The sequence below is a fragment of the Salvelinus sp. IW2-2015 genome, linkage group LG2, assembly GCF_002910315.2.
Source record: "Salvelinus sp. IW2-2015 linkage group LG2, ASM291031v2, whole genome shotgun sequence".
Taxonomy (NCBI): Eukaryota; Metazoa; Chordata; class Actinopteri; order Salmoniformes; family Salmonidae; genus Salvelinus; species Salvelinus sp. IW2-2015.
The window spans coordinates 43,019,147-43,030,386 of NC_036839.1; the positions used below are offsets into that span (position 1 = coordinate 43,019,147).

General features: G+C 42.6%; 1 protein-coding gene across 1 annotated transcript in view; it reads right to left on the reverse strand.

Annotated features, from left to right (window-relative positions):
- Window positions 1–11,240, reverse strand: part of LOC111971969 (tensin-1-like) — a 108,908-nt gene that overhangs the window by 42,942 nt on the left and 54,726 nt on the right. The window contains 3 exon segments of the mRNA XM_070446442.1: window positions 9,050–9,166; window positions 9,321–9,386; window positions 9,736–9,865. Coding sequence (XP_070302543.1) covers window positions 9,050–9,166; window positions 9,321–9,386; window positions 9,736–9,865 — 313 coding nt within the window.

Consider the following 11,240-nt stretch of genomic DNA (forward strand, 5'->3'; position numbering starts at 1 on the left):
GTTAACGCAGATGGGTACTATCAGTCCTAGATTTGGTTTTTATTTGTTTTAAATTTCAAAAAAAAAAAATACTTCACGCTTTTTATCTTGACTGGGATTTGAGATAGTAATGGTGTCAAGCATTCCTAATAACGATGTTTCCCTCACTATGCTCGCAAGCTCCTCTCGAGACACACATATGACCTGCGTATCTTGGCTAACGGCCATGTTTAAAGACCCAGCACATCCCCAATAACCCCCCTCCAGCCACCCTCCTAGAAACCACTACATATCAATAATCGTCCTGATCCATTATTAGCCATGAATCTGTGTCGACTGTTATATTGCTGCACTGATGCCAGGAGAGATTTTAGGTGGTCCACTTCGGTTCATTATGGTCTATGGATGCCAAGGACTTTGAAAACTTTCCCCCTTGGCGGGGCTTCTGGACTAAGAGACAGTTTTTCTATTTTATGGGGTGGGTTTTAGGGAGGCTTGAGCGCGACGGGTAGGTGGGGCCAGGGGGCTTCTTTTCGAGACAAACATATATGATTCCGTGATAGCGGTAGCTATGATTGGTGCATCCACTGCTGTGGCCTCCTTACAAATCTCAGGTTAAAACACTGATCCCTGGGAAATCTTGGCGGGGAAGCCGACCAATAATACTACCAAGACCGGAGGCTTCTCTGTGTAGTTGTGGTAGTCCCGCTCTTGGGCCCCTTTCACTAAAGCGGGGTTCCCTACTTTTCACTGTGGGCCCGCCTTCGTCCAACTTGAGAAACATAATTAGCGGGTTTAACTGCGAATGGCAGTACACACATTTACAGCTACATCAACTGTCCAGTGGTCTACAGTCTAACATCAAACCTCCAGTTAAAAAATTGTCTACAAGTTTCACTTACTACAAACCCATTCTTCCCCTGCCCTTCGTCTATCTCAAACTTTATAATGCCAAAACAAACTTTCTGAGCTTCACATAGTGTATATTACGTAATCTTACAGTCTACTAATCAAATCTCTCTGTCCATGTATCTGGTGTCTACAGTCTTATGGCATCAACCGCACAGAGTTTTCCTAAGTTACGTTCTTACAGAACTACCATTTTAACTTTTACTCACATCCAGTTTTTAAACACCCAGTTGTCTTGTTCGTTTCAGCCTACCCAACAGGAGACGTTGCTCTAACAGTACCGAAGCAAGTTGTTGTCAAGAGACCATTCTGTCGCAACGTTTGCATTCTCCGTAACTGGACGCTTTAGGCGCCTCTACATCAAACGCTTCCTAAGTGATACTTGCACAGCATGGGGAGGAAGAGTAAGGTGACACTGTCACCCAGCATCAACCTCACGTGCGTCCGATTGAGATATCACGTGGTATGATGTCTTGTAAGTCTGTGTCTATCCTCGCTATACCTTTCGTCTGTCACTACCAACCTCACATGTGTCCATTTTCCGACTTGGTTTTTGGTCACAGCTTACGATCACATCATATAAGCCGACATCCGCTGAGATCGAGTTCATCTACAAAGTCTACATCAACTCATCAGGTGCTACAGCGTTACCTGGCTTACATACAGGAGACCTGACCAGTATCTACAGCTTCATTACTATTTAAATCGTAAAGGCCATCAGTCGCATAGGTGGCCTTACCACATTTTCTTACTTTATTCAACCTCCTTCTCCCAGTTGTGTCCATCACATAGGATGCCTTTATTACGATCTATTATTACTCACTCCAAGTATCAAGTCATTCACCTCCATTAATCAGTTACTTTACCAGCGACTACGTACATTCGAGAGCCATACAGACCCTGCCAGTGTCTACAGTCGTACATCAACTCCGAGTGTACTACAGTCTATTACCATACAAAACCTTCGCTACATAAATTCCTACATTTTAAAATGGTCCAGTATTCTACAGTTGCGTTACCATCAACCTCCAGTGTCCTACAGTCTACATTCAACCTTCCAGTGGATGGTGATGTCCTCAACTTAAGTAATACCTAAGCTACTGCGGCTAAGCGCCTCCAGCAGACATAAAATACAATTTATTTTAATACACTATTTCAAACACGCACGCACGACACGTCAACGCACCACGCACGCACGCACCGCACGTCCACGCAACGCACGCACTGCTCTCACACCACACAACCACACACACACCACACACACACCACACACACCACACACACGCCACACACACACCACACATACACACACACACACACACACACACACACACACACACACAACACACAAAAGTTGAAAATTTCACAAGATTTAATTTGACAAGATGCATTTTGATTTAGAGATTGTTGCAGCTTTATTATTAAAGTTTATAAATGCCTGCAATGAAAATCATGTCTTCATATAAACAAGTAAGCCGGTGTTTAACCCATAATGTTCATAAACTGTTATAAATTCCATCATGTCAAAGATAGATATATATGTGAACATTCTAATGGAATACCATATTGTGTCTGAAAACAACCTGTTTAGTAAACACAAGATTGGTATCGCTTTGGGATATTAATGTGAGACAAAAAAGTTAGAAATTTCAATAGGTTAAACTGTACAGTTGCAGCACAGCCTGTCGTAGAGACCACACATAACTTAGTACTGTACAACAGGCTCCTCCCCCTTAATACACATATCTTACGATTACATTTAATCATATTGAGCAGTACGCTCTGTCATCCCAAGAGCGACTATACCGATGCAGATGGGCGCACTCTCACTATACATGGAAAGAGTCCATCCCAAGATGAGTCAGTGATTAAAAAGTGTCTGATGTCAATAGCGATTGGAGAAATGAGAGTCGAGTTGGACGACTAAACGGCCTCCCCCGTGCTCCGATCAAGAAGAAGTACACGGTCTCATCATGTTAGGCCAGTCATAACAGAAGTGTAGTGCACTAACTCACTTTAGTTGTTTGCACGTTACGTCTTCCACTGTCAACTCTGGTTCAGCACTTTGATGCTCAGGTTAGAGAAAGACAGTGTGTCTTCGACCAATCAGCGAATGTTCAACAGAAGAGAGAGTAACACAAACTAACCAACTCCCAGCAGCTCACTGCCTGTTTATTCTGTCCTGTACTGGAGTAAGATCACACACACTCTGTCACTCCTCTCTATGTGACACACCACAAAGGGCTGCAGAGAGTGTGAGACTGTGTGTGTGTTTTTGGCGACAGAGGAGATGCGTTTCGAATTAGACACCACACACAGAAATCTACTCGCACCCCAACAATTCTAGAAAGGGTGTTGTGCCACATGGCAATCAATGCTAGTTGGATTGACAGTTGGATGGTAAACAAGCCTCAGGACTTTAGACCTGCTGGGTTCCTAAAAAAGACACCTCTTGGCTTCCACCCATCTCTAACTACCTCTCACATTAATATCATAGATGCATCATAGCAAACACATTTTTTTTTATTTTACCTTTTTTAACTAGGCAAGTCAGTTAAGAACAAATTCTTATTTTCAATGACGGCCTAGTTAACTGCCTTGTTCAGGGCAGAACGACAGTATTTTTTACCTTGTCAGCTCGGGGATTTGGTCTTGCAACCTTTCGTTACTAGCTCCAACGCTCTAACCACTAGGCTACCTGCGACCACTAGGCTACCTGCGACAATTTAGATGAACCTGTTGATAAGGGGACAATAGATGTTTAGTATTGGATCGTTGGACTCAAATTAGTCATGTGATCTTTGTTGATATGTTGATCTAGTCAGTTGCATGCGACTCTATAAAGAACAGCTCCTCACCAATAGCTAACAGGGCGTAGATCCAGTGTACAAACCTTACATTCTAGCTACCACAGGCTAGTCAAGTGCCTATCATCCTTAAAGCTACTTTGGTAGGCTACGAGCCGATCTTAGTCAGGTTGCCTCATACCTATGATGAGCTCTTAGCTCAACCCCAGGCTATATCAAGTGTACCTCAAGCCTCCTTAACTCGAACCGTAGCCTACAAGGCTAGTCAGATGCCTCCTCCCAAACATATAACCCTAGCACAGCTAATTCAAGTGACCCTCAACCCCCTTAAACTCTTGCTACAGGCTAGTTCAGATCCTCAGCCCTTAATCAATTAGCAATTACCACGCTAGTTCCCCGATGATCTCCCACTTAACTCCTAGCTACAGGTCTAGTCAGTTGCGGGCTCATCTATTAAATCTCTTAGTCTGACTATTAGGCTAAGTCAGTTGCCCATCACCCTTAACCCCATAGCGTACAGGTACGTCAGTGCTGTCATCCTTAATCTCATAGACGTCCCTATGCGGGTATTGTCAGTGTCGGCACATTCAACTGTAAAGTCGTGTAGCTACACGAGCATATTCAGTGAGCCTTACCTGACAGAGACATACTCAGTCTGCTGGCACACCCTTTACCTATTAGTGCTTAAAGCTATTCACGGACCTAGTCTGAGGTGAACCTCGACAATGAATCTGCCTTTATGGCTACCAGCCCGCGCGAGATCAGTGCTTCACACCCTTAACTGCCTAGCTGACAGGCTAGTCCACAGTGCCTACAACGTCGTATAACTTCTTAACATACAGGCTAGTCCAGTGGGCCTCACCGTTAACTGCCTGAGCTACAGATGCCTAGGCAGAATGGCACCTCCACACTTAACTCTTAACATGACCACCGGTCTAGATACTCAGGTGCCTCCTTAAACTCCTAGTTAGCTACAGGCTAGTCCGTGAAGTCTATGAGACACTTAGCTTAGCTAGTGGGACTGTTTTGAGTTGAGTTTCACAGGGTACCATTGATCACAAGTGCTCGAAGAGTAATGGAATTGCTTCATTTTACCACATGGAGATTTGTATTTCAGAGACGGTATTTTAGAAGAGGTGATTGGACTCAAGTAGTCAAAAAGAAAAGGTGTTTGGGTGTGACCTTCTAGCCATCGGAGGAATAGCTGCTCGCCTGTTGGCTAAAGCTCAGGGTCACATTTAGATAGAAATGCCACAAATAGAGTGGTAGATAGAAACGCTACAAATAGAGTGGTAGATAGAAACGCTACAAATAGAGTGGTAGATAGAAATGCCATAAATAGAGTGGTAGATAGAAATGCCACAAATAGAGTGGTAGATAGAAACGCTACAAATAGAGTGGTAGATAGAAATGCCACACATAGAGTGGAAGATAGAAATGCCACAAATAGAGTGGTAGATAGAAACGCTACAAATAGAGTGGTAGATAGAAATGCTTCAAATAGAGTGGAAGATAGAAATGCCACAGATAGAGCAGACATGATGCCTTACTCTACATACCGTATCAGAGAGACATGTCTGTTCTACCCAATATACTGTATTTCTATCTGAACGATCCACATCGTTGTGCTCTATTGAATGCAGCCCTGGTCAAGGTGAAGGAGACTATGTCTGTCAGTCAGTCAGTGGATATGATTTGTTGACTCTATTTGGAACGGCCTTTCTGTTTACTACCCTCTGTGTGTCTAGGTTGTGACAAGCCTTTTACCCTAGGAAAACAACTTCAATTTAGCCAAACTGCTAGCTAAGTACTCCCACTAAATAGTTTGATTCCAACTGTGCTGGTAAACACATAAATCTTCTATGCGTTCCTGTCTGTTCCTAACCCCATTGAGTTGGATGAGCTAATTGCCTTCTCAGTGTAGACTAACGAGGCTGCAGCTAGGAGAGAACACACTTAATTACAGTGGAAATGCAAAACACCAGAGTTTCCTGGAACCCATAGACTTCTTGTGCCATTACCACAAACATTCCGAAAGGAGGCTTGTTTGCCTGAAAAATGGCCGTCTGGCAGCTAGTACCCCAATCACTTTTCACAATCACAATGTCAATGAGCTAGTATTCAATGGCCTAGCTTTACATCCATACTGCCGTGCTGGCAGAGTGAAGTCATGGGCTCGGGGTCACAATGGGCAAGTGAGATTTGATGTCTTACAGCCTCAGAATGGGTCAAATTTGGCACTCATGTAAGCACTCAACATGCACACATGCCAGTACGTGTGCACACACACAACACAACACAACACCTTATACACACACCACACACAACACACACACACACACACAACACACACACACAACACACACACACACACACACACACACACACACACACACAACACACACACACACACACCACACAACACACACACACACGATGCCAAGAAAGAAGTGGGAACCTCTGCTATTTGCTGCTGCACATATTTAAAGCAGTAGTTGGGTGTTCCTGTGTGAAGGGATGGCCATTTTTGACCTGGAAGTGGAATACAACATAGACGAGTGGGCCATTACTCTGCCCTTCCATCTATCCAGAGGACCAAGAAAAGCAACATGGGAAAACATGCAGGAATGCTACCAGAACAGAAACCAATTTCAGAGCTAGGATGAGTTATCTTGGATCAGTAATGATAATCACATGATTAAAAAAAGAACATTATAGATAGCCGTCTGTCACGTGTGTATTTATATTCCAAAAACTCGTAGAAAAAAAGGGTGCTATCTAGAATCTAAAAGGGTTCTTCAGCTGTCCCCATTCAGCTGTCCCAATACGAGAACCCTTTAAAGAACCCTTTTTGATTCCAGGTAGAAGCTTTTTGGGTTCCGTGTAGAACCCTTTCTACATAGGTATCTACATGGATCCCAAAACGGTTCTACCTGGAACAAAAAAGGGTTCTCCTATGGGGACAGCTGAAGAACCCTTTTTTCTAAGAGTGTATGATTTAATATGAATCAGCAGTAATACTGTGACAGGTATTATTTATAAATTAATAATTCAGAGATAAATTACAAAAAATATTCAAATCAAACATGATTGATTAATTGATTAATTGATTGATTGACATATACAGTATTTGTATCAAGCGATTGGAGCATCACACATTTAGCCTTCAATAGACAGTGTGAGAGACTATTCAGAAGTCAGCTGAAGGAACACAATAGCAACAGCACTCACATGTTACAGCTCTTCAGTTTGGTCAGAGTGAACATATCAGTTTGGTCGGAGTGACCATCGCTCCAAAATCAGGAATATCAGGAATGTTTTGTCCGAGCCTGTGGCTAGACCCCGGAATGTGAATGTTGCGTGTATATGTGTGTGTGTGTGTGTGTGTGTGTGTGTGTGTGTGTGTGTGTGGTTGTGCATGTATTTGTGTGTGTGCTCCTGTTGCTTCATAGTCCACTTTAAACACCAGAGGAGTGAAACTGAACACACATCCTAGACGTGACACCATATACTTGCCTTAAGGCGTCCCCTGCCATTCTGACAATCACACAAAGTAAAGCATGTTATGGAGTTACAGTATGTCACTGCTATCGTTACGTTCAAGGTAAGTCATTATATATTTCTTATTCAAATGAAGAAAAAAATATGTAATAAAGAAAATAAATATACTGTATCTAATCAATGTCCCATTCTCACAGAACGGCCAACAATAGCCAAAGAGTAGAAATGATAAGACTGTCTTATCCACTAAGTAGAACAGAACTTGGTTCTGGTATGTCTTTACCAACAGGAATGATATCTAGATCTCAACTGGAACCTCAGGGTTGGAGGGTCATTTCTATGACTTAATACATCAATCAATCAATCAAATCAAATTTTATTTGTCACATATACATGGTTAGCAGATGTTAATGCGAGTGTAGCGAAATGCTTGTGCTTCTAGTTCCGACAATGTAGTAATAACCAACAAGTAATCTAACCTAACAATTCCACAACTACTACCTTATACACACAAGTTCAAGGCGATAAAAGGAATATGTACATAAAATATATGAATGAGTGATGTACAGAACGGCATAGGCAAGATGCAGTAGATGGATAGAGTACAGTATATACATATGAGATGAGTAATGTAGGGTATATAACATAAAGTGGCATAGTTTAAGTGGCTAGTGATACATGTATACATAAAGATGGCAAGATGCAGTAGATGATATAGAGTACAGTATATACATATACATATGAGATGAGTAATGTAGGGTATGTAAACATTATATTAAGTGGCATTGTTTAAAGTGGCTAGTGATACATTTTTACATAATTTCCATCAATTCCCATTATTAAAGTGGCTGGAGTTGAGTCAGTATGTTGGCTAAATGTTAGTGGTGGCTGTTTAACAGCTGATGGCCTTGAGATAGAAGCTGTTTTCAGTCTCTCGGTCCCTGCTTTGATGCACCTGTACTGACCTCGCATGGACAAATCCTCTGTGATACGTCAAGTTGACCTGCCTGGTGCTGGAGATTAGGGATAATTCTATTAGGGCTTGATTCGTTCTGTCTCTGTCTCTGTCTGTGTCTCTCTTCTCTGTCTGTGTCTCGTCTCTGTCTGTCTCTGTCTCTTCTGTGTCTCTCTGCTGTGTCTCTTTCTCTGTCTGTGTCTCTCTCTGTCTCTGTCGTGCTCTCTCTGTCTTGTCTCTCTCTGTCTCGTCTGTGTCTCTCTCTCGTCTCTGTCTGTCTCTCTCTGTCTCTTCTGTGTCTCTCTCTGTCTGTGTCTCTCGTGTCTCTCTTCTGTGTCTCTCTGTCTCTCGTCTCTTGTCTCTCTGTCTCTCTGTGTCTCTCTGTTGTCTCTCTGTGTCTCTCGTCTGTATCTCTCTCTCTCTCTCTCTCTCTCTCTCTCTCTCTCTCTCTCTCTCTCTCTCTCTCTCTCTCTCTCTCTCTCTCTCTCTCTCTCTCTGTCTCTGTCTCTGTCTCTGTCTCTGTCTCTGTCTCGTCTTCATCTCGTCATCTCTTTACATGCTAGGTTAACTTCTGAATTTCCCTCCTGGTCATTTTAGGAGGTGGTACCATTGAGTGTGGGGGCATTAAGAGTCATTAACACCTCCTGGACTTTACAAAGGGAGTGGTGTGTGGTCCCAACTCTGTGTGTGTGTGTGTGTATATTGTCACGTTAAATAATGTGTGTAAGACCATCAACAACAATGTATGCCCAAAAAACTACAATGTTTGTGTGAAGGTATCCCAATTTGTACAACGGATAGTTCCGGCCACACAATATGATTGGTTGAGAGGAATTTGAAGCAACCACATCAGGGAAATGGGATTCCTCCTGTACGCATGCCAAGTGGCTGTACTCACCATCCATAGTGTCCTCACAATGCTGGTTGAGGTTCTCATAGGAGTCCCAGCGGATTAGAGCATCTTGGGTATTGTAGTCCACTGAGACAGTGGGCCCATTCTCCAAGTGGTCCATCCCTGGTGGAAAAAAAACACATACATACAGAGGGGTCAAAGAAAATGTCAAAGCTATACTCATACAATAGGAGGTAGTGTCTGTCATCTTCCACACATGTCTGTTTTTYAATGAGCGGAGAAAATGGCCACCAAGAAGAGGAGTAGGTATGCTTACCATTGATTTTTTCTGGGCCAAAGGAAAAGACAAACTCCACCTTTCCAAAATCTGGGAATCTGTCATCTGGTTTGAGGATGAGAGAAGAGAATAAAATGTGTCCATGTTTAAAGCAATGACGGGAGATTGCAAACAGGTTTGACATGCATTATGCAGCCAAATGAAATATGATGGAATTTAAGACTCCTTAATASTCCGTTCACATAGAAACCCTTTATGCAGCAGTATTCAAAACGTAACTTTGGAAAAAGTATGGAATATATTCGTTATGATGATCATATATAGTTGGGTCATCATCAAGGCACAACAGTTTCACGTTTTCAGTCAAATCTATGTTTCTCAATTCTCTTCATGGTATGCATTATGCTGGAATTTTTCATTTTTTTTAGGGGACATTTAGGAATATCTTCCTTACCCTTGAAGGTCTCATCGAGCTCATCCTTCCCGAAGACGATTCCCAAGTCGTGCACAGCGCATGTATGGAACTGCACCCGGAAGATCACATCCCGCTGTGGGCTTCGGAAGCGCTTGTGGTAACACTTCAGCTGCAGTGGACAGGAAGATAGACGACATTTTTAAAGAGGTCTTTCTGGWTTCTGGGCTTCTGTTACTGAATCCCAAAAAGAGATGACTTCAGGGCTTTCATAGATTTCACATTGCTCAAGTCACAAAGTTTACCTCGGGAAACCTTCATTGACTTCCTGTTACTTTCACAGTGTTCAGATCACTAGGACCACTGGAAAACATGTGAAAGCATTTGAAGCAGGACTTTATTTAGCTTGGAGTTTTGCCATTTTTGGAACCATTCCATTCGTTCCATTGTACTGGGCAAACTAAATCAAGCACAGACATATGTTTTTGATCCAGATCTGACATACAGTACAGTGTCATTGTGAAATACCAGCTGATAACATAGGAGCTTGATTCACAGTACAATCCTTTAGGGCATCTGGCAGTGTGCTAGAGGAAGCAGCTCTGTAAATGTATAGTCTGCCTTCCCAAACAAGAGCAGTATTATCCAGACCATTACTATCCYCACAAGAGCCTTGTAAAGCCTTGTAAACCCAAACCCTACGAAAGAAACTCTTCACTCTCTCCCCACTGTGTTTCACCCTGGCTAGGGGTTGGCCAGATCTTTTACAAGGACCTCACATTTACAGGTACTCAAGGAATATTTAGCTTTGTGCTTAGCCCAAATGACACACTGCACACAAACTATAGCTGAACTGGGGAACCGGGGTGAATGTACTGAGCAAATTTCAGGGTGCATATGCCTGAATAACATCTCAATTGGACTGGAATTATCATTAATTGAGCATCAAAATAACCCTGAGAAGATATGAGTCAAGTTAATTTTGCCTCCTAACCCTGATAGGATATGGGTCAGGTTCATTTAGCCTCATAACCCTGATAGGATATGGGTCAGGTTCATTTAGCCTCATAACCCTGATAGGATATNATATGGGTCAGGTTCATTTAGCCTCATAACCCTGATAGGATATGGGTCTGGTTCATTTAACCTCATAACCCTGATAGGATATGGGTCAGGTTCATTTAAACTCATAACCCTGATAGGATATGGGTCAGGTTCATTTAGCCTCATAACCCTGATAGGATATGGGTCAGGTTCATTAGGACGAAAATGGAAACAGCAGGGAGGGAATACCTGGAATAGTCTAATCAGAAACGGCCATTTTAGTTTTCAGCTGCAAAACATTTTAACACCCTTTCCGTTACATGCCCTAATGCATGTCAATGATTTATTCATTTATTTTCAGACATTGTTGGCCGCAACAGCCTCTGTTCGTCATGACATAATAGATTGCTTTGGTGTACATGTTACACATCTAGCCTTGTTAAACCAAGCTGAACGCTGGGCTCAACCTACAGTTCAAGTCGGAAGTTTACATACACCTTAGC